The sequence below is a fragment of the Onychomys torridus genome, chromosome X, assembly GCF_903995425.1.
Source record: "Onychomys torridus chromosome X, mOncTor1.1, whole genome shotgun sequence".
NCBI lineage: Eukaryota > Metazoa > Chordata > Mammalia > Rodentia > Cricetidae > Onychomys > Onychomys torridus.
The window spans coordinates 57,728,902-57,750,474 of NC_050466.1; the positions used below are offsets into that span (position 1 = coordinate 57,728,902).

Consider the following 21,573-nt stretch of genomic DNA (forward strand, 5'->3'; position numbering starts at 1 on the left):
AGCAAGATGAATTGTAGAAGCACATAAGCCCTGGTGGCTCAGTGGATATGAGATAAACTATGCTGCCTGGGCTGCCCTTGAACATGTAGGCTCAACCTCTTGAATTGCTAGCACTATATTTGTGTGTGTCTGTGGCCTATCTAGATAAAGATGATGAAAGAAACAGTATAACTTTGAGAAGAGGCTCGTATTGTGGAATTTCTCCATGCCTATGACAGAAAGCCCATTTAAAACCTGGTTGTGAGCCTGGGGAGAATGGTTGGGAATAAAGAAAGACATAGAAATGATTAGGGGTTAAGATGATCCCTAGGGAGGGGCTGGAGAGGTGGCGCAGTGGTTAAAAGCACTGATGGATCTTCCAGAAGACCCAGGTTTGATTCCCATCAGCCCAATGGCAGCTTACAGCCATCTGTAACTCTAGTCCAAGGGTATCTGACACCCTCTCTGGCCTTGGACATTGTATACACATAGTGGACAGACACATGCAAGCAAAACAACTGAACATATAAAATAAAAATGGAAAAAGATGATCTCTAGGAAGGACCAGGATTGGTGCATAGGGATATGAATAGTGACATAGCTAGAGTGATGAAGAGGATGAAGCAGAGGGGGGATTTCTGTTCTGTTTGGGCTTGGAATGACTTGAGCATCTTTTTAGGAGTAAGGAGAGGGGCTAATGGTTCTGAAGATAGGGGAGGGATTGCACTCAAATGTGAAGGCAGAAATGCAGGATTTGCTATGGAGAGGCTAAAGCAGAGAGAGAAGAGATGCATGAAAAGGATACGGGATGGAGGGAGGTCAGTTGAGGTTATTTGTGGTGTGGCTTATGTCCATCTCAGGAAAGTAAAAGTCTGGGTATGTTGTGAGGGGTCAGTCTGGGCTGGAAGACAATAAAAATAGAGCAACAGTTTAGAGTAGTTCATCAGAATCAGTAGAAAATCAAGCAGGCCTGTAGAAGACTAGATGTGAAAGTTCTGATGTTGGCAGCTACTCACTCTATTTTCTGTCCTGTTAGGTGCTGATCAGAGCCAAACTAGAGAACAAAAGGAAGAACAACAGCTATGGGAATTCCACATGAAAGAACGGAGGCAGAGAGAGGAACAAAGGCAGAATGAACGGCAAGAAGCTCTGGATAGGGAAAGAAGAGAGCTGGAAAAACTGGAGCAGGAGCGGGTAATATGTTACTTAAATCCCTGTACAAGTTTCTCCAGTGGACAACTTCAGCAAGTACCTTGAGCTCAGGGATGTGAGCCAGTAGTGCTGTGAGGTCAGAGAAGCAGCAGGTAACTTGAAAGGCATTCCCTCTCCTCTCCTTGCCTTGCAAGCATCTTGGTTTTGAAAGGACATTCACATGTGCTTTCATCTGTTGTGTAACTTCCCTCTGTACATGCATTCCAACATAGCTAGCTAGCCAGCCTGAAGGAGCCAAGGCAAGGAGGTGCTTCCAGTCAGTCTGCAGTGGCTTCTAGGCACACATATCTTCTTTGCCTACCTCTCTCCTTGCCTTTCGTGTTCTGATTTTAGTGCTAGGCAGATGGATTACTTTGGCCACTTAACATACCTTAGAACTATTTCTTGGCCTCCTGGTTATTAGTCTCTTCCTTCCTTGAAATGACTGATAGTAGCAGTGACTTCAATTTAAATACACACACACACACACACACACACACACACACACACACACACACACTTCTCTGGTATGCAAATTGTACTTCCAGGATAAGGATCATATTACTACGGTTTTTAAACACTGAGAAACTTTTAAAACATGTTCATGTATTTCCTATTTTGACACTGGCCTGTTTCTAGAGGATGATTGAAGAGTCACTGAAGATTGAAATAGAAGAAGAATTAGAAAAGAGTGTTCAAGAACAGAAGGACAAATCAGCTCATGATGAAAATCCTTTAGAAAAGTACATGAAAATCATCCAGCAGCGTCATGAGCAATCAAGTGCAGATAAGGTGCCTGTGCTATGGATAGCAACGTGGGGTAGCAGAGGAGAGGGTGGTCACTGGGGACATGTGTTCTCTGTTGAAGACAAAAAGGTTAGAGGCAAAAAAAGTGAATATTTGGAACGGAACTATGAATATTTAAGAATATATTACACTGTTGACGAAATTTCAGTCTTGGTTTAGGTAAAACATTGAAACTGTTTTGTCCTGATTTGTCATTTTGTATCAGTTGGGATGTCTTATTTGAAAACAAGCAGTAGTAATGTAATATATCATTGAGTTATGAATTGTGAAAAATTATTCTGTCTGAATTATGAGTATTGAAAATGCATGCGATTGGGTTATTTTGATGTGCTTGCTAAATTTGACTTTAAAGAGGCCATTTATTAGGCTCTTATAAATGTTTCCAAAGTGTACTGATTCTTGGCCTTCCTGCTAAGAGCAAGTGTAAGAGCCTCTGTTTCATGACATTAACTTGTTTCAAAATTCTTTTCTCCATCCTGTGGAAGAGCTCAAAAAAATCAGGCAGAGAATGCTCACCAGAGGACACGGTGGCACCCAGTGACAAGGATGAAAGGTATGGTTTCCCTTAATCATGTCCTTCAGGCAAACCATTATTGCTCATTTTGTCAGCTGAAAATGATCAGATAGTTAGGTTTGCCTTAAAGAAATTATTGACTTTATTTCTTAGTATCAAAAAACACAAAATGTTTTATTATATTATGTAAATATAATCTGTGGTTCAAAGTTACAGAATTTACTTTGGGCAATGCAGATTGACTCAGAGCACATTAATGTGAACACCGCAGGGGCGGGGGTGGTAGAGAAGAATGGATGATAAATTTTTCTTCAATCCTGTGAGGTTTTTTTCTGTTTTCCTTGAATTTTTTATAGTATTTTTATTTTATAATTAACTTAATTTCACATATCAGCCATGGATTCCCCGTCCTCCCTCCTCCCATCCCCCAGCCCTCCTCCCCAATCCACCCCACACACATGAGCAAACTGGGGGTGGGAGGGGGTAATGGAGGGCAAAGGTCTGGGAAAAGAGAGCTTAGGAGAGAGAGAGGTCCCAGCTGGATCAGGAGCAGTGTGGGAGAATGGAGAGGGAGATACCATGATGAATGAAGACCCCAGGGGAATAGGAAGAAGCAGAGTGCTAGAGAGGTCCCCAGAAATCCACAAAGATACCTTGAGAGAAAGCCTGAACTGACCTGCTCTGGTGATCGGATGGCCGAACACCCTGGCTGTCATGGTAGAACGCTCATCCAGTGATTCCATTCCAGTGGAAGTGGATGCAGAGATCCACAGCCAAGCCCCCAGGTGGAGCTTTGAGAGTCCAATCGGTGAGAGAGAGGAGGGATTGTATGAGCGAGAGATGTTGAGACCATGGTTGGAGGAAGCACAGGGACCAATAGCCAAACTAGTGGAAGCGCATGAACCGTGAACCAATGGCAGAGGAGCCCCCATGGAACTGGATCGGGCCCTCTGGATAAGTGAGACAGTTGATGAGCTTGAACTGTTTGGGAGGTCCCCAGGGAGTGGAGCCAGGACCTGGCCTTGGTGCATGGGCTGGCTTTTTGGAACCTAGGACCTATGCTGAGACACTTTGCTGAGCCTTGATGTAGAGAAGATGGGACTGGACCTGCCTTGGCTGAGTCTGCTAGGTTGGGCTGACTCCCCAGGGGAGACCTTGCCTGACTTTTGAAAGCTGGGCATAGTAGTGTAGTCTGGTAATTCCAGCGTTTGAAGCTAGCTTGGGCTATATAGTGAATCTCTCAAATAAATGAATTTAAAAGGGATGGAGATTTAACTCAGTTAGTGTTTAGCTAGAATGTTGGAATCCCTGGGTTCAATCCTCACAAACAGGGTGTGGTACTGCATGTCTCAGAGGTGGAAGCAAGAGGTTTAGAAATTTAAGGTCAATTTCAGGTACATAGTTTGGGACCAGCCAGAGACACATGAGACCCTGCATTAAAAAACAACAACCAAACCAAACCAAACCAAAATAACACTGCCTTCAAAAAAGTCCATTGTGATTTTATTTGAAATTGTGATTTTGTTTGAAAAGGAGTAGGAACATTATGAAGGTCTAGAACAGTGGTTCTCAACCTTCCCAATGCTGCAACCTTTTAATACAGTTCCTCATGTGGTGACCTCCAACCATAAAATTATTTTCATTGCTACTTCATAACTAATTTTTCTACTGTTATGAATTGTAATTACATATCTGTTTTCTGGTGGTCTTAGGCAATCCCTGTTGAAAGGGTCATTTGACACTCACTTCCCCCACTATACCCCCCCAACCCGACCTATAGTTTGAAAACAACTGATCTAGAAGTTGACATGATTTTTTTAAATGTCTACTTTTTCTTTTTAGTTCTCCAGGCTTTTCTCATGAAGAACCAGATGACATCTGGTAATCACATTAGCTGTCCTGCTTCTTACATACAAGAAGTTGTATAATGGTATACTTACTTTTCTGTGATTAAAATTGTCAATAAAAACTTTGTGTGTAGTGATTTTTTTTAACATGGTTTTAATTTAGTACCATAATGTATGAAACAACAGTAACAGAATCAGTTGAACCCTTCCACCACCCCGTTTATTTTTTTGAGACATGTCTGAAGCCTTGGCTGGCCTTGAACTCACACAATTCATCTACCTCTGCCTCCCTTTTAAGGCATGCATCACCATTCTTTCTTTAGCCATGGAATTTATTCATTACACTAAAATGACACTCCCCTTTCTGGTTTGTCTTCAAGTTACACCTATTTGAAAACTTCTCTTGGGCTCCAGGCCTGCATTTGATAAATTTAAGCTGTGTTCCTCCTGCTCCACACTTAGGCTCTGATATGTAAAACAGGAAGCCAGCCATCCAGCAGAGTTTTCTCCCTAGACATGAACACAGATTTTTCCATTGTAATGTCTATAAATAATATTTTGCCATCTGCTGTGCTTAAATGTGTAGGTCCTCCAATATTGATGTTGGAACTTAAACCCTAGTATGATGATATTAAGAGGTTGTCCTCTAGGAGATGATTAAGGCATGAAGGCAGAACCGTCTTAAATAGAATAAATGACCTTTCTCTAGGCCCATTATTTGCCTCTCACATTTTGGGGAGACAGCAATTGCCCTTTTCAGAAGTACAAAGAACTTGACCACTATATAAGCACCAATCACTGAAGTTGCCAGCACTTTGTTACTGAGCTTCCCAGTCTCCCAAACTGTAAAAACAAAACAAAGAAACCCCAAACTTAGTGGGGCAGTGGTGGTGCACACCTTTAATCCCATCACTTGGCAGTCAGGGGCAGGTGGATCTCAGTGAATTAGAAGCCAGCCTGGTTTACAAAGTTACAGGACAGCCAGAGCTACACAGAATTCCTGTCCTGAATAACCAAAAAAATCAAACCCAAACCCAAATTTCCTTCTTTATAAGTTACCTGGTCTAAGATATAGTAGGAGTAAGCCAATTGTGGTGATACTTTATTTGTAAAATGTGATTTTATTTGTATGTTAATAAATAAAGTTGCCTGGGGGTCAGAGCAAGCCATAACAGAAGCTGGGCGGTGGTGGTGCACGCCTTTAATCCCAGCACTTGGGAGGCAGAGCTAACCAGATCTCTGTGTTCAAGGATACAGCCAGCATGGAGGCACACCATAGAAGACCTAGAGGTCTGTACAGACAGGCAGTGATGAGGAGGTCATGTGGCTGGGTTTACAACCAATGAGAAAGCAGAACAGAAAGTCTATAAAAAGAAAAAACACAGAAGTAGGTCTCTTGGGTGGAGAGGAAATACAGCAGCAGCAGTGAAGGGTAAGGTTTTCAGCTCTCAGCTATTGCTCTGACCTCGTGGCTTTTAACTCTGCAATTGGCTGTTTCTTATTTAACAGGACGGTTACATCTACAGCCAACATCTTTACTTGATCCTTATTTACAATGAATGGACTTATTGATTTTTTAGTATGTAGGCTTCCCCTGTAACTTTGACTGCCCTGGCTGTCCTGGAACTCACTCTGTAGACCAGGCTGACCTTGAGCTCACAGAGATCTGCCTGCTTCTGCCTCCCGAGTGCTGGGATTAAAGGTGTGCACCACTGCCTGTCTCATTTTCATCTTCTAAAATGTTTTACAAGAGGTAATTGAAAAAACCCATGCCCTCTTTAGGTTCCTATGTTTGATGGTGGAATTACTATCAATTAAGACTGATTTTGTTAAACCATTAGAGTTTGTTTATTCAGGAGGTTCCTGTGGCTTATCCAATGACACAAAATGTGACCGAGGCAGGAGGTATGAAGTGAGGCAAGTTGCATTGCATTTGAGCTCCTGCTTGTTCTGTAGTATATGAATGAAGGGTAGTGATCCAAAGTCATCATCTCATATAGAGACGTTATTATTTCCATAATGCCAAAAGCTGGGCCTCACTAAGAAAGGTCAAGTGTAGACAATCCAAATGCATAATCATACTGACAGTAATGTTTCAAATTATAGAATGGAATTTCAAGTAATAAATTTAGTGCTGCTGCTTCAAAGAATAACTGTTAGAATTAGATTTCATTATATCCTCATATAGATGCTTTCCCCTAGATTTTGGGTTTGAAAATGAGTCAGCGCATATAGATCCTATTAAGGTTCCCCATTATTTCTATTTTGCCCAGGATTATGTGTTAATTCTGTAGATAGATAGGTAGCCTTTTATTGGAGAAACTAGTTATGAAAATCCTGAGCCTTTCACAGACCTTTTAAGTGCTAGTGGCATTTATATATAATACAGCCCAATTGGTTACAATATTTCTCAAATTGCTCTTGCTAAAAACAGATTTTTTATTGTGTGTGTGTATACAAAATAAAACCCATAGCATTCTTCCATGGACTACATTTTTCTACCAATGTGAAATCTTGACATTATTTAAAAATGACACCATACTGCAAACAGAGAAAGATAAGATTTATGTATGGAAAAAGGCAAGCAAATGAAGCTATAATTTTATTTCATTACTCTTTAGTACATCCACAACTATTTCCACCTAAATAGATCTTTAAAATAAGCATACACAAGTATTGACTATTATCTACAAATATTTATTGTAACACTTGAATAGAACTACAGGAAGCCCTTGGCACTGATAGAAAATATTGATTCACTGTTAGGTTACAAAATTTATACATAGCAAAATTTAATGCTCTTTACATAAAAAATATTAGACTACGTCAACAAAACTTTCATAAATTCCTGGCAATAGCTACCAGAATTAGAAAAGTAAAATTAGGCTTTAGACACGGCCTCTTCTAGAACACTGGACTCTAACAGCACCTCCACTGCTGGGAAAAATAGGAATTCTGTCATGCAATAGGAAAACAAAACACTAAGCTATCTTGGAATAACTGTTCTACACAGAAGAGAGCGTCTCCCAATTAAAAAGAATCCAAATAGGTGTTTTTCGGCATTGACCAAAAGAAAAAATCCAAATGAAATACGATAGTTGATGTTCAATTTTAATAGCATCTTGATAAAGTTATGCTTCCTTTCATTTGAATACATTTTTGCACATGTATATGTTTTAAAATCCAGGAAACAGCCAAACCACAAGGTAACTCTTAACATGAATATACATAATTAACCCTATAGTATGCAGCCCCTTTGAAAAGCACTGATGCACCCCACAGTTATATGGATCATTCCAGAAAGAACAACACAGAGCTTACCATCACTAATATCCAATACCTATTAGTCACTTAATGTTCTGGAACACAATGAGTTAGAAGGCAAGTTTCTTTTGAAAAATGGCTTAAACTCAAGCAGTTTTCTTACTGAACATCAGACATTATTATTCCAGGAAATTAAGGTTTAGATAAGAAAACAAATACCAACCCTAATTTAAATTACTTATGTATTAAAGTCTAAAAAATAGGAGGTCAGAGGTCTGTGGTCAATTTGCAGTTAGGTTTTAGATAGTTGATATGAAACTGTAAACTCACTATCCAGACCACTTAAAAATGGTTAAGAATGGTGGTCATTTTAACAAGGTAACACTTCTTAATTAAGAAAAATATTCATGGAACAGAAGTCTATGAAGAAATTTGGGTCTCTTGTTACAATATAAATTCTTAGAAATTTAAAGCAAATATTAAGGCAGAGCTGACATTTGTTTCCAAACAAGAATGGCGATCACCAAATCATCACTGTCCTTTTTGTTACAATGTGAGCTTCTACAAAGCTGATTCTGCAGAGCTCGAGTCACAATCCACCTTCTTCACTGATAAATTTAGCATAACTGCAGCTCATTTTAGCTTTACTAAAAGATTTCTGAGTGGCGTGGGAAATGAATGAGTGAGTCCTTGGGGATGCTAATTTTTACAAATTTGAAGGAATCACATCTTTGATGAGCCAAAGGTTAATAAAGGTCAGCTATCAGAAATGAACTTCATATCAGTTCTAGTTTTGATAACACTCGAGGACAGGTGGCATATGTAAATCTAGAATCACATCCTTTGATACTGGCATGCCACAGGTCCCTTTCAAGGAGCATGATATAATTCCATTGCCTGTGTTAGCACTGCTCTAGCAGTTAAGTGCACATGCCACGACTTTCCAAAGGATGAAAATGGTCATTCTGTTAAAGTGTTGCCTTTTAAAATGGCTAACATGAAACCTCCAATATTTGTTCTAAAGAAAATGATTTGCCCGCTGGAAAGTTTTCCTAAAGATCCACCCCAGCAGCTTGAGACAGACAGTGAAATGTTGGTATGTCTACATTAGTTTGGTGGGACACACATCTGTACTGCAGAGCAGCTGTCTGATGATTTGTCAGAGCTGTAAATTCGTCGGCTGATACACTCTGGCAAACACTTTTAAGTGTAAGAATTGAGTTGTTCTTTTGACCGAGACTGGATATCTTGCAGTTCCTGTTCTTCCTTTGCTTTGATATCCTGGTAAGCCTGCATTTTGCTTGCATCCTTTAAGTAAGCCCAGTTAGAAGACAGTATCATGAGGAAGTGGATCTGGAAAAGAAGGGTGAGCATGATGGCTAGTGAGCATGTGAGAAGGCAAAGCGAGCTGGTAGTCAGATTAGACGGAACAGCTGGAGAGGGGCAAGGGTTATTTGACATTAATGCTCTCCTGCTAGCAGAGCTGTCAGACGCAGAGCATGCTCTACTAGTTTGCTTCATACTAAGAGGCTGAAGACAAGTTAGTATGCAAATAGAGTAAACTTGGGAATAAAATGGCCAAAGTTATTGTTAAGAAGTCAAAATGAAATATATGACAGTGCCTTTTACCATGTTGAGAGTAATTTCAAAGACAAATGCAGAAGTTCAGAAACATTGCTTTTTAGGTTAAAAAAATGTAGGGCAAAGACTTATCTGTGGGTAAAAAAAAAAATCCCTCCAAAGGCCTACAAGTGTAAAGAATGTTTATTTTGATTAAATAATTATAGAACTCTATATTTAACATGGAAAAATTAAATGTCAAAACCAAAATTTAAAGTATGCAGTTTGTATGTTAACACATTTTTAGCAGTGAAAACTATATTTTTCCTTTTATAATTGCCATTACTTCATTTCTTCTAAGTTCATTTCACATAAAAATCATTATTTTTCCTTACAGTTTTATGTGGCACAGACATCCTTCCCGTGTATTTTCCTATTGCCTGAAACATGAATCTACACAGCTCAGTTTCCTTAAATGCTATACTTCCTTCTCATATCATACTTCCTTCTCAACATATATGAGACCTTCAGATCTGGGCCCAACTTCTCCCCCCATTAAAATCTTACATGCAACCAGAGAACCTAATTGTGAGGGAACAGTTACTATTCAGCAAGACAATTTGTAGTTACTAGTTTTGTGGGTTCTAAAGAAGTGACTGTTTTGCCAAAAATACGTAATTATTTTTCAGAAAAGTCAAATGGGTGATAGCCTTCTGCAGATTTTTATCTGGTCTACTTGAAAGGGCATTTACTCGGTAATAAACGAACCATATGATATAAGAATCTTTTAAATGGAATTAAAATATACTTGCAAAGTGTTTCCTAGAAAAGGGTATAACAAAATGAAATCTAGGTTATAACTTTCATCTTCAGCACTTGTTTTCTTTGCCATCATTACGGCTGGTTATCAAGCAAGCAAGAATAACGAAGATGCAGGTATGTCAGAGTGTTAATACTTCATTTAGAGATACTGCTCCAAGTTTAAGTTCAAGAAAATTATTTTTCAAAGGATGCTCACCAGTGTCAGTAAATAACAACCCTTTTCAAACTGTGGAAATAGCCAGAACCCATTCTTTTGCAACCCACGTACAGTAAGTCATTATTTAGTCTACCATGCAAAGTGAGTTAACTGAAGCTATTTACAAATTACTGTAGCAAAACTGCAGAAAGCTAGACTCTGCTTTAGTCTGGAGTGTCAGTGATATTCACGCTACACAGCCGGGGCTCTCTAAAGCTCCTTATCAGCCTTATGCACTTTAGAACTTAGTGCAGCAATCTTCCCGACTCTTAAACTTCAAAACGGCATAGTTATATGTAGTAGCCATCATGTAGATCAGCTGGTGGAAGAGAACAAAACAGGACAGTAAGACACAGGCAGTGGGGGCTGATGGCGCGACACCTCTAAACTGGGGCAGGCATGAGTGCCAGCTCACAGTCTAAGGGCTTTCTCCCCACCTTCTAATCAAAGCAGATGATTTTTCTCATCTAGCACGTGACTTTTTCTGATCACACATACATAATGTAAGTCCTTGGCTCTGCCCTCAATAAGCTTATTAAAAAGCCTTGGATGTGTTTCAAGAATAACAAGATAGAGAGCTGGGTCAGCAGTACGAAAGATGAAGCTCACTGCCCTATTTCTTCTCATCTTTCCCCAACTGCCTGCTCAGCAGCAATTAGTCTTCTTCCTGCCTGTTGCTCAGCCAAGAGAACAGGTCACCATGGTGATTTCATGGGAAGGAATGACTTAATGGTTAGAAAAACTGGGGATGGGCATTCCTTGAGCAGCTGAAATCTCCTTGCTTTCCCAATCTTAAATTAGTTTTCTACAAGTCATAAACCAAGCCCCCCCCCCCCCGCCACCACCAGTTATACACACACATGCATGCAAGCCTGTTTGCTTATAAAGTTGATTCTCATTATGTGCAGATTCCAAGTTTGCCTACTTGATAAGATATGTAAACACCAAAACAATATTCTCACCCGTGACTGGACATGTGCAAAGCAGTTAAAGATTTGAGTCCTGTCGTGTGCACAGTTCTAGCTGAGATCTACTGAGGTGAGGCTTTGCTGCCTTTGTTCTGTGCTCTCACTGTAAACAAGCATACTATTTAGTGCCACTTTTGCTAAAATAGCTCCCAAGAAAGGTGTGCTAGTGCCTTCCAGAGATAATGTGTGTGATAGAACCTTTATCCAGGCATGCGTGATAATGATCTTGGCCATGAACTCAGTAATAATGAATAAAAAAATACATTATCTAAGGTGTCTTACACTGAAATCTATATGGAATAATGTGGCCCAGAGGCTACTCTGTATTTCCCCAACAGGCTATTTCAATATAAACAATTTAGCACTTGAATTGACTTTATAAATATTATTTCTGCATATAAGGAGATCAACTATATATGTATATTACATTTCTATTTGGAAGTCAAGATTTCTTTGCAGAGAAATGGGCAGTGCCTCACGTGAGTCTCTGTCCATGAATGACGTCATGGAACTAATTGCTAAATGTGATAAGGCAACATGCTATGCCTAGCCAGCAGGTGTTGGTATCCTCTGTTCTTTCCAGTGTCCAAATTGCATCAGTCGGTGCCAAGGCAGCTATGAGTACTTCCTGAAAACTAGACATTTGGTAAGTTTCCAGAGGGAACAGTTAACCACAGCTGAATACACAGATCCTTTGCTTCATCTGCTGGTAAAACCTGAAAGGGAAATCTGTGGTTTGGAGGCAGGGGAAGAAGTGCTACACTCGGGTGGTTCTGGGGTAGTTACTCACCAGGGCAATGACGGTGGCACCAGCTCCAGCACAAGCCACAATGAACAGGTGATAGGACATGTAGAACTAGGAAAGAACAGGGCACCGTGAGCATTTTGTGTGGAGTGTAGGGCCTTACATGTTGCTCCTTCACAGCTATTGACTGCCAGCCTGGCCATAGGCCCACATGCCCTTGGAGCCCTGGCTCATGTTATAACCACCGTGGGAGCCGCAAGCCTTTCTGATGCTCAGGCTGCATGCACCCCAGACCAATCACATCGGAAGAGCAAAGGTCTGGGCCTCAACCTTGGATATAGCGTAGTCTTTTGATGACTGCAATGTGCAGCCAAGGTTAGGAGCCTCTTCTCTGAGCCAACACTCCATGTTATGGCTATACAAATTGAGAAGCCAAATAGGGTAGAGGCCAATTATTTCTATAACTTGGTGCTTTCCAAAAACACATCAATGTTTTCTTAAATACATACACTCCCACCAGTGCATTGAAGACTTTTGTTTCATAAACAGTTGTAAGCCCACAGCTGATGAATAGAGTTAAGAAAGTTTGATTTCAGAGTGTTGGGGTATGTTGCCAAATAAGGACTAAAAAGAAAAAAAGGCTCTCATAACAAGTTGTTCTGGAAAGAGAAATGATTAGCTCTGGTCTCTTACTAAAAATCTGACATATGCACAAATTTAGGATGTTTTATTGTTTTTAATTGTATTTGTGGGTATGGATGTTTTGTACGCACGTATAATAATATGTGCACCACAAGTGTGCCTGGTGTCCTTGGAGGCCAAAAGAGCATGTTGGGTCTTCTGGGACTGGAGTTAACAGATGGTTGTGAGCTGCTATATTGGGTGCTGAGAATTGAACCTGGGTCTTCCTGAACAGCACTAAGTATTCTTAACTGCTGAGCCATCTCTCCAGCCTCAGACCTTTTTAAAATTATTATTATTATTATTATTATTATTATTATTATTATTATTAAAGACAGGGTTTCTCTGTGTAGTTTTGGTGCCTGTCCTGGATCTCGCTCTGTAGACCAGGCTTATCTTGAACTCACAAAGATTCACCTGCCTCTGCCTCCCGAGTACTGGGATTAAAGTCGTGTGCCCAGCCCACCCCCCCCCCCGACCTGGCCAGTCCCAGACTTTTTAAATAATGGAATTAACTTCAATTTGCCTGTGACAAGTGTTTTCTTCTGAAAACATTTCTCAGATTTTTGTTTGTTTGTTTTTTCAAGACAGGGTTTCTCTGTGTAGCTTTGGAGTTTGTACTGGATCTTGCTCTGTAGACCAGGCTGGCCTCAAACTCACAGAGATCCACCTGGCTCTGCCTCCCGAGTGCTGGGATTAAAGGTGTGCACCACCACCGCCTGGCCATTTCTCAGATTTTTATGTTTGGGATCACAAACTATTGAAGAGAATAAAAGCCCATCATCTTAAGGATCCTTCCTAGATGGGCTGGACCATATGAAATGGACGTTATTTTTTGTTGGTGGAAAATAGAGTGATGATTACACGGAGTCAGAAGTTTACATGAAAGACCTTCCTTTCCTAACACTCTGGCCATCATCTAGAGCCCTGTTTCTCAGCTTGGGTTGTAAGTCACCAAGTGTGTGAGTGTTCAGAACTGTGACTGTTTTACCTCATTCGTGTTGCAGATGTTCTCCAGGGCAGAGCCACAGATTTTGCCTGGGAAAGCATTCCAGGGAATGATACCTGCAAAGTGAACCGTAACAGAGTGTGAGGATGAGCTGTAGTGCCCAGTGGCTTGGCTTCAATTTAGGTTGCTTTCGTTTTGTTGTGGGGGGGGGTGGTGGTCTCTCCCAACCCCAATGCTAGGGGTTGAATTTAGGGTCCTTGCACATGCTAAGCACCCACAACTGCTTTGCTATGGTCTCAGCAATGAGGAACAAAGTCTATTTGGGCAACAGAGCAAGAGCAAAGTCACTCTATTCCATGCAAGATCTCAACTGCTGAGCATTTTTTTTTTCTCCTTAGATTGTACTTTGTTCAGTGGAGCTCAGAATTTGTAAATGTCAGATTTTATTTTAGTTTTGTAGATAAGGTTTCACTATGTAGCCCTGGCTGGCCAGTGACTAGTTATGTTGACCAGTCTGGCCTTGAAGAGATTTGCCTGCCTTTGTGCCTCCTGAATTCTGAAATTAAACGTGTGTGTTGTGGTGCCTGGCCCACATTTCTAAGGCTAGATTTTTTTTTTTGAGCACAGCTTGTACTCTTTTCCTAGCTGTAACACTTGCGTTCTCTGTGCAGTGGCAGCTGTCTACTAGGTCACCACTCGTCTCCCTCTTTTTTATTTAAAGATTCATTTAGTCATTGTGTACACAGCATGTATGACTGCAGGCCAGAAGAGGGCGCCAGATCTCATTACAGATGGTTGTGAGCCACCGTGTGGTTGCTGAGAATTGAACTCAGGACCTCTGGAAGAGCAGCCAGTGCTCTTAACCTCTGAGCCATCTCTCCAGCACCTCTTCTCCCTCTTTAAAGCATGGGAATGTGCTTAAATATTAAGCATGGCTCAATTTAAACTTCTCTCAGGAAGTAAGGAGGGACTTCTGTTAAGTCCTCATTCTCTCCTATCTCAAGCAAATACTCTCAAAAATAACCAGCTGGGCAGAGAGGACTGTTAAAAAAATATATCACCACGGCAACAAGAGTTTGTAAGTTTCTTTGTAAGGAGTGCAGAGATTATTTGCACATATTCCTAATGGAAACTCTATGTTTTGAAGCAGGTTCTGACTCTGTGGCCCAGGCAAGCCAGGAACTGGCAATCTTGCTGCCTCAGCTTCTTGACTCATATGATTATAGACATGTGCCACCGCGCCCAGCTTTAGGAGTACTTTAAAAACTAACCTGAGGCCCTTTCAATCTGTCTTAAGGCTGAACCTTTGTGAGAAGAGATCTGCTGTGGGCAGTTTTGGGCAGGTTTTATACCATGCTATAAGATAAGATGTTGAAAATAAGTCACATAAGAAAATCTATGTAAAAAAAAATGAGAGAGCCATCTTTGTCCAGGACACATTCCATATTCATCTCTAATGGAAAGCTCTCTTCCTCCCCACCCTGTCTTTTTTTGGCAAGAACACATTTCCTACTATCTTAGCTAGAACAGTGATTATGCTCCCTCTTTAGGATGTGGCATTCCCTGAGCAAGGAAGTCAATTTCCACCCAAATTAATTGGTTAGAGGCCCCAGTGGCACCTTCTGTGGCTTGTCACAGGAGCTGTACTTTGAGCATCCCATTTGGGAGAAAAAAAATCGTCTGAGCCAGCTTTTGACTACAGAAGACGGCTCTCCCAGAGTCCATCATGGTGACTTTGAAATACATCTGCATTTTATCTTGTTTTTCAGTACAGATAAGTTGAAGCCATTGGCCATTTAAAAAAGACTCCCTTTAAAGACCCAGGCATGCAGATGTATTAGGTGAAAAGTCGGTGTGAAACTGAAAAGGTCTGGGCATGGGAGCACATGCCAGGATCCCAGCACCCAAGAGGCTGAAGTAGAGCCATGAATTCAAGGCCAGCGGCCAGCCTGGATTGCATAGTGACATAAAAATAAAAACAAAGAAGAAGGGCAAAAAAGAAAAACTGAAAAAAAAATAAATTCTTACAGTGGGTATCTAAAAGGTTTTTTTTTTTCCTCATTGAACTGCATTATAAAGTAGTTTTGCTTATTTTTTAAACTATATACCTAACTTGAAAAATATTTTTTTAAATTGTTTTGATTTTTTGAGACAGGGTTTCTCTGTGTAGCTTTGGCACCTGTGCTGGATCTCACTCTGTAGCCCAGGTTGGCCTCAAACTCACAGAGTCCACCTGCCTCCACCTCCTGAGTGCTGGGATTAAAGGTGTGTGCCACCACCACCCGCCTGAAAAATATTTTTACAAATCTCAAATAGCATCCTGTAGCAAGTATAAAGGCCCAGGGATGCTTGCCTCCAGAAAATAGAGAAGAGTGTGAACTACTTATGAAGAAGACTGGAAATGTGTGATGGTGATTAAAAAGAGGTCTATGTGCTAATCACAACCCAGACATAGGCACAAGACAGTGAAGGAGTGATGGGGACAGGATTGAAAGGAGGTACCATATTGCCGGACATCCACACAGATCTGCTCAACACCCGAGGTCCCGTTGGTTTGTGGGGACTTGATGACTTCGCAGGTTGACCATATGTTGTAGAACATGAACACGGGCACTGCAGAGAAGCCGAAGACACCCAGCCAGGCCACTCCCAGCACATACGTGAGGAAAACAAACTAGGCGGAAGATGAGAGGAGGAAAAGAACCTCACTGAAATGGGCAGGCTCATCTCAGAGGAAGGGCTGCACTGTTTTTGGCCCGCGTGGGATGCGTGGGATACAGGACGCATCCAGGGACCTCACCTGGCTATGCAAGTGAGGAAGAAACATCTGCTCAGCATAGATGAGCGGGGAGGCATTACTGTCATGCCCCATAAGAAGGATCTAGCATGGTAGTGCCCTAATGCCTGAAGAGATCTTGGAGCTGTCTCAGCCCTCCACGTGTGTGTGTGCGCGTGTGTGTGTGCGTGTGTGCGTGTGTGTGTGTGTGTGTGTGTGTGTGTGTGTGTGTGTGTGTGTGTATTGTGGAGGCCAGAGAACAACTTGACTTTCCGTTTCTCAGGTGCTTTCCAGGTGCTTTCCACTTTTTTTTGACAGTGTGTCTCAGTGTTCTGGAACAGACCAAGTAGGCTAAACTAGCTGGCCATTGAGGGGTCCTCTTGTCTCTGCCTTCCCAGTGGTAGGATTCCAAGCTGGGCCACTATGCCTGTATTTTTTATGTTGAATTCTGAGTATCAAATTCAAGACTGCCCAGTTGAGCCATCTCTCCTGCCCCTCATATTCCTCTTTTAACCATCAAGGTCATGAGAACCCAAGACGTGACCTTACTCATCCAACTAATTAGTCACAGGGCCTGCCTGAATGATGCTTATGTTTTACTGTTGTTATTGTTGTTTATCTTTGTTTTGTGTTTGTGCTGGGAATTGAACCCAGGGCCTTGCACATGTTAGGCAGGTGCTCTGAGCTAAACCCCCAGTTCCCTTTTTATATTTTTCTTTTGAAAAACAGTCTCACTAAGTTGCTTAAACTTTTTATTTTCTTCCCTCCACCTTGCATAAAGCTGGGCTCACAGGCCAGAACACTTGGGCCAGCCCATGAGATAGTCTTTCTAAAGAGCAGTCCTGAAAACTCGCCTCAACAAAGAGCAGTCCTCATCTCCTTACCTCATGCTAGCATGTTGCTGCACTGCCATCAACCTTGCATATTTTTGCCCTGTCAATCTAACCTTTAAAAACCAAAGTGGGGGGCTGGAGAGATGGCTCAGCGGTTAAGAGCACTGCCTGCTCTTCCAGAGGTGCTGAGTTCAGTTCCCAGCAACCACATGATGGCTCATAACCATCCATAATTTGATCTGGTGCCCTCTTCTGGCCTATAAGCATACATGCAGACAGAATATTGTATACATAATTAATAAATAAATATTAGAGAAAGATTTCAATTCCCAGCAACCACATGGTACCTCACAACCATTTGTAATGAGATCTGGCGCCTTCTTCTGGCCTGCAGACATACATGCAGGCAGAACACTGTATATGTAATAAATAAATAAATCTTAAAACAAACCCAAAAACCAAAGTGGGGGCTAGTGAGATGGCACTTGCTACCAAGCCTGATGGTGACCTATTCAATTCCTAGAACACACAAGGTAGAAGGACAGAACTGACTCCTACAAGTGGTCCTCTGACATCCATCATGACAGGTATGCTACATATCAAGCTATTATGGCCCTTACCCCACTAAATAAATACAAACATTTTTGAAGTTGAAGTAGGACTGGGGACATAGTTCAGTTGGTAAAGTGCTTACTACTACAAGCGCGAGGGCCTGAGTTTGACCCCCACATAAAAAGCAGAGTGTGGTAGTACAAACCTGTAATCCCAGTGCTGGGAAGGCAGAGAAAGGCACATTCCTGGAGTTCACTACCTATTCAGTGTGGTCTAATAAGCAAGTCTCAGGTTCCAGACCAGCCAAAAGATACTGCTGATGTGAGGCAACAGGCATATGGTCCCTAAAAGGAATGGTGGCCACAGTGGTATTTACTTTCAGTAAGACTGTTCATGGCCTTGTCTTATGCTGGAGGAGGTGAGGCCTGGCCAGCCCTGTGAGAGAACAGCAGGCACCTGGGGCACAACCATTCAACTGTAGTACCACTTGGACAGAACTAGAAGAATGGAGGTCAGGGCAAGGGTGTAGACAGCTCAGGCATCTTCAGGTACCATGTGCCACAGCCTTCAGGATGTGGGTTCCTATAGTGGGGAGGAGGCCATTACTGGCAGGGATGATATACAGACTGGACCTGATACATCAAATGATCTAGATCCTTTGCAGACATCTTGGCTATTCCTTTCTTAAATTTTCAGAGACACTATTTATCTCTAGGTGGCTTCTGTACCTACCTAGCAGATGATGATGTACCTCAGGACTCCTCTACAAACCTTGCTTGAAACTTGCTCACAGTTTTATTCTTAGACAGGCAACTCCTAGTCATCTCAGTCTAGGGTATTCTCAGAACCCCCAGCCTCAAGCTTGTATGTGACACACTAGCTAACTGCACATGGTCCTCCAAGGCTGCATTAAGGCCCCGTGGGTCACACTGAATCCACCGATTTCTCCATATCCTTGGCATAGTACTGGAGTCAGATCTGTCACTCATTTCCTCCTCTCATTGTCCCACCCATGACCATGCCCAGAACCTCCTCCTCTACTCCACACCCTGGGCCCAGTTGGTTTCTCCACAGTCTGTCTCACTTGACTCTCTAGATGGCCTCTTCCATCCTCACTTCCCCAAATTCCTCCTCCATACCACTAGGTGACTGGCCAGCTCTTAGGCCTCCCAGAGCCATTCCTAATGTGAGATTCAAGGCTCATCTTGATTGGGTCCCTACTGCTCCTCCAAGCAGTGTTCTTTTCCATCACCTCTGTTCTTCCTGCTCAGCCTGTTCATGTGACTAACTTTTCCGGGCCTCCCCTGCTCACATTGGTTCCTCTTTCCTGGTCTCATGTGAAGCAGTTTCCTCTGTTTTTGTCTGGCATAAAGCCCTTCCTGATTCTGCACTTTAGCGTCCCTGTCGCTTGGCCTGGTGCCACTCGCTCCAACCAGCATCACAACTCTCCCACTCTCCACTCTCCCCCTTTGTCTGTGTAGCCAAGGACACAAAAACCCAGGGCCAGGCAGAGCAGCAGCTGGGGACAGCTCTGTCCCCATGATTTTCCCAGGCTTTTCCCAGGGTGCTAATACTTCTGCCAAAGTCAGCATCCTATTTAGCTTGATCATCTTTCTGATTTCAATTACTGTGTGAGTATTGTGGATATACAGGTCCAAGGGTGCCATAGCATATTTGCGGAGGTCAAAGGCCAGCCTTCAGGGAGTTGATTTTTCTCCTTCTGCTGTGTGTTCTCATGTTTGAACTCAGGTGGTATAGTATGTATGGTGAACATTTTCACCACTGATCCATCTCACCAGGCCCACATTTACCTTAAGATATAATAGTGCCTATAATATCCTTCATGGTCAGGTTCAGATCACCCAGTCACCAAGAATTCCACCCCAATCAGCATGTCTCCTTCACCATAACTGTTGTAAACAGTGGACTCTCCTGGTGCTGGAAGCCAGCCCCACATCCTCTCCTTCCTGGTACTCTCTTTCACCTCCTCTGCAGTGGGGTACAGTCACAGATATACACTAGGAATCCCACAGCCCTGGCCTGAGGGCTGCTGCTTTCCTCCTGGGAGGGTCCATACCATGCCTTACGTTTCTTCCTCAGTACTTTTCTCAGATTTCCAAATAATTTCTCTTCATCTGACCATTCTTCCAATGAATAGCAACATGTCCAGCTGTCTGTGCAACATTTTGATAGGGATACATCATGTACAAAATCTGTACAAGGACTGGGATGTAGCTCACTAGTACAGTACCTGCCTAGCATGCAGAAGGCCCTGGGTTTGATTCCCAGTGCAACATACACGTGTACATGTACCATATGTCATGTTTTTCTTTTGTGATGGAGCAGTCTTTAACCCTGTCTTTGAAGATTTATCTTCTTCTAGAACAGAGCCAAGCCAAAAAGGGAAACATTTGGCTTAACACTACCAATCACAACACTACCAACAACACAAAGGTTTTCAAATTCCTATGGCCATGTTGGTAAGAACAGTGTTTGTGTCATGAACCCTCCATGAATAGCTCCTAGTTTCACCTAGGAGACAGAAACCCAGCCGTGCATGGCTCCAGATAGCTACGGCTATACCCGGTAGAAAGCCAGGCAGCCATGCGTGGCTCCACTGACCACCCAAGTTCAGTACTCACCATGCCACTGATGCACCGGCCACAGGCAGTTGTTTTAAACTCCCCATGCAGCTCTTTCACTGCACTCGTGGTGTAAAAGCCCTCCGCCAACAGAATGATGCCATACAAGAAGAAGAAGGATGCAATTCCATAGATGACATACTGCATCAGTTGGATCCTGGGAAAAGAAGATGGCTGCCAATGTGAGAGGCAACGTGGGGTGGGGGCACAAGGCACCCTTACTGGGGCACCATATCCTGTGGCCTATGCAGGCTCGTAGGGCAGCCCCAGGGGACATCTCTGCCCATTCTAGCAGCCTAGGCCTTCTCATAGCAGGCCTGTGGGTGAGGTAGAGAACCTTCTCAAGGAACAGGCAAGAATTTCCTTTGATCAAGTCTTGTGCAAGGGAGGTTTGTGTACCCACTCAGAATTACACAGTGCCAGAGTAGGCGTTTGAACCCTGGTTCAATAGACAGCATGCTTTTTCCAACATATCAAAATGCTTCCGAACCAGGCTTGGTGGTTGGTGCTATTTTGAGAAAACACCTAAGTCAACCCTCTGGGTATCTTTAAGGAAAAATTTGTGCAGATCCTTGTTACACAAGTGATGGGATTGTCAACTTACATATAAACTACAGAAAGTTCATTCACAACTAAGTTTGTCCTTTGAAAGCAGATTGTCAGGCATTGGCTTCCCAGTGAAATCATCTGAGTTGTTTCAGAAAATACTAGTACCTAGATAACACCTCCAAGAGATTTAGTTAACTGGTGTGCAGTGAGGCATGGGCATATTGTAAATTTTTTTGGAAGTTTGAGAGCCATGGATTAAGATCACTAGCTAATTGAGTTAATATACCTTTTCTTTTCTTTCTTTCATTTTCTTTCTTTTTTTTTGAGACAGGGTTTCTCTGTGTAGTTTTGGAGCCTGTCCTGGATCTCACTTTGTAGACCAGGCTGGCCTCAAACTCACAGAGATCCATCCGCCTGGCTCTGCCTCCCAAGTGCTGAGATTACAGGCGTGTGCCATCACCACCAGCTTCTGGTGTTTCTTTTTTGTGTATTTCTGTCTGTCTTTTTTTATTTAAAGAAAAGACAGGCTGTCAAGTATCCCAGATTGGCTTTGAATTTGCTATATAAATGATGTGAACTAGAGTTCCCAGAAAGAAACCACTTTCAAACTGAAACTTCTATAAGGCCTATTAACTGGTTAGTACTTCATTAATGACTGTGGACAGGTCCAGAGCCTAATTACAACGTAGCTTGGGCTA

The 21,573-nt window shown here is 42.3% G+C and overlaps 2 protein-coding genes across 12 annotated transcripts in view; one reads left to right on the forward strand and one right to left on the reverse strand.

Annotated features, from left to right (window-relative positions):
• Positions 1-4,454, forward strand: part of Ofd1 (OFD1 centriole and centriolar satellite protein) — a 40,780-nt gene extending 36,326 nt beyond the window's left edge. For all 5 annotated transcript variants that reach the window (XM_036174064.1, XM_036174069.1, XM_036174068.1 and 2 more), the window contains 4 exons: positions 1,016-1,173; positions 1,810-1,962; positions 2,463-2,530; positions 4,334-4,454. In XM_036174064.1, coding sequence (XP_036029957.1) covers positions 1,016-1,173; positions 1,810-1,962; positions 2,463-2,530; positions 4,334-4,376 — 422 coding nt within the window. In that variant the 3' untranslated portion in view covers positions 4,377-4,454. The remainder of the gene's footprint in view (positions 1-1,015; positions 1,174-1,809; positions 1,963-2,462; positions 2,531-4,333) is intronic.
• A 2,430-nt stretch (positions 4,455-6,884) lies between these two features.
• Gpm6b (glycoprotein M6B) overlaps positions 6,885-21,573 on the reverse strand; it is a 151,328-nt gene continuing 136,639 nt past the window's right edge. For 4 of the 7 annotated variants that reach the window (XM_036175246.1, XM_036175249.1, XM_036175242.1 and 1 more), the window contains 5 exons: positions 20,327-20,483; positions 16,026-16,197; positions 13,566-13,639; positions 11,939-12,004; positions 6,885-8,955 (listed from right to left, as the gene is read on the reverse strand). In XM_036175246.1, coding sequence (XP_036031139.1) covers positions 8,806-8,955; positions 11,939-12,004; positions 13,566-13,639; positions 16,026-16,197; positions 20,327-20,483 — 619 coding nt within the window. In that variant the 3' untranslated portion in view covers positions 6,885-8,805. Of the gene's footprint in view, positions 10,500-11,938; positions 12,005-13,565; positions 13,640-16,025; positions 16,198-20,326; positions 20,484-21,573 lie in introns of all 7 variants that reach the window. The other 3 variants (XM_036175244.1, XM_036175247.1, XM_036175248.1) reach the window with 2 other exon arrangements.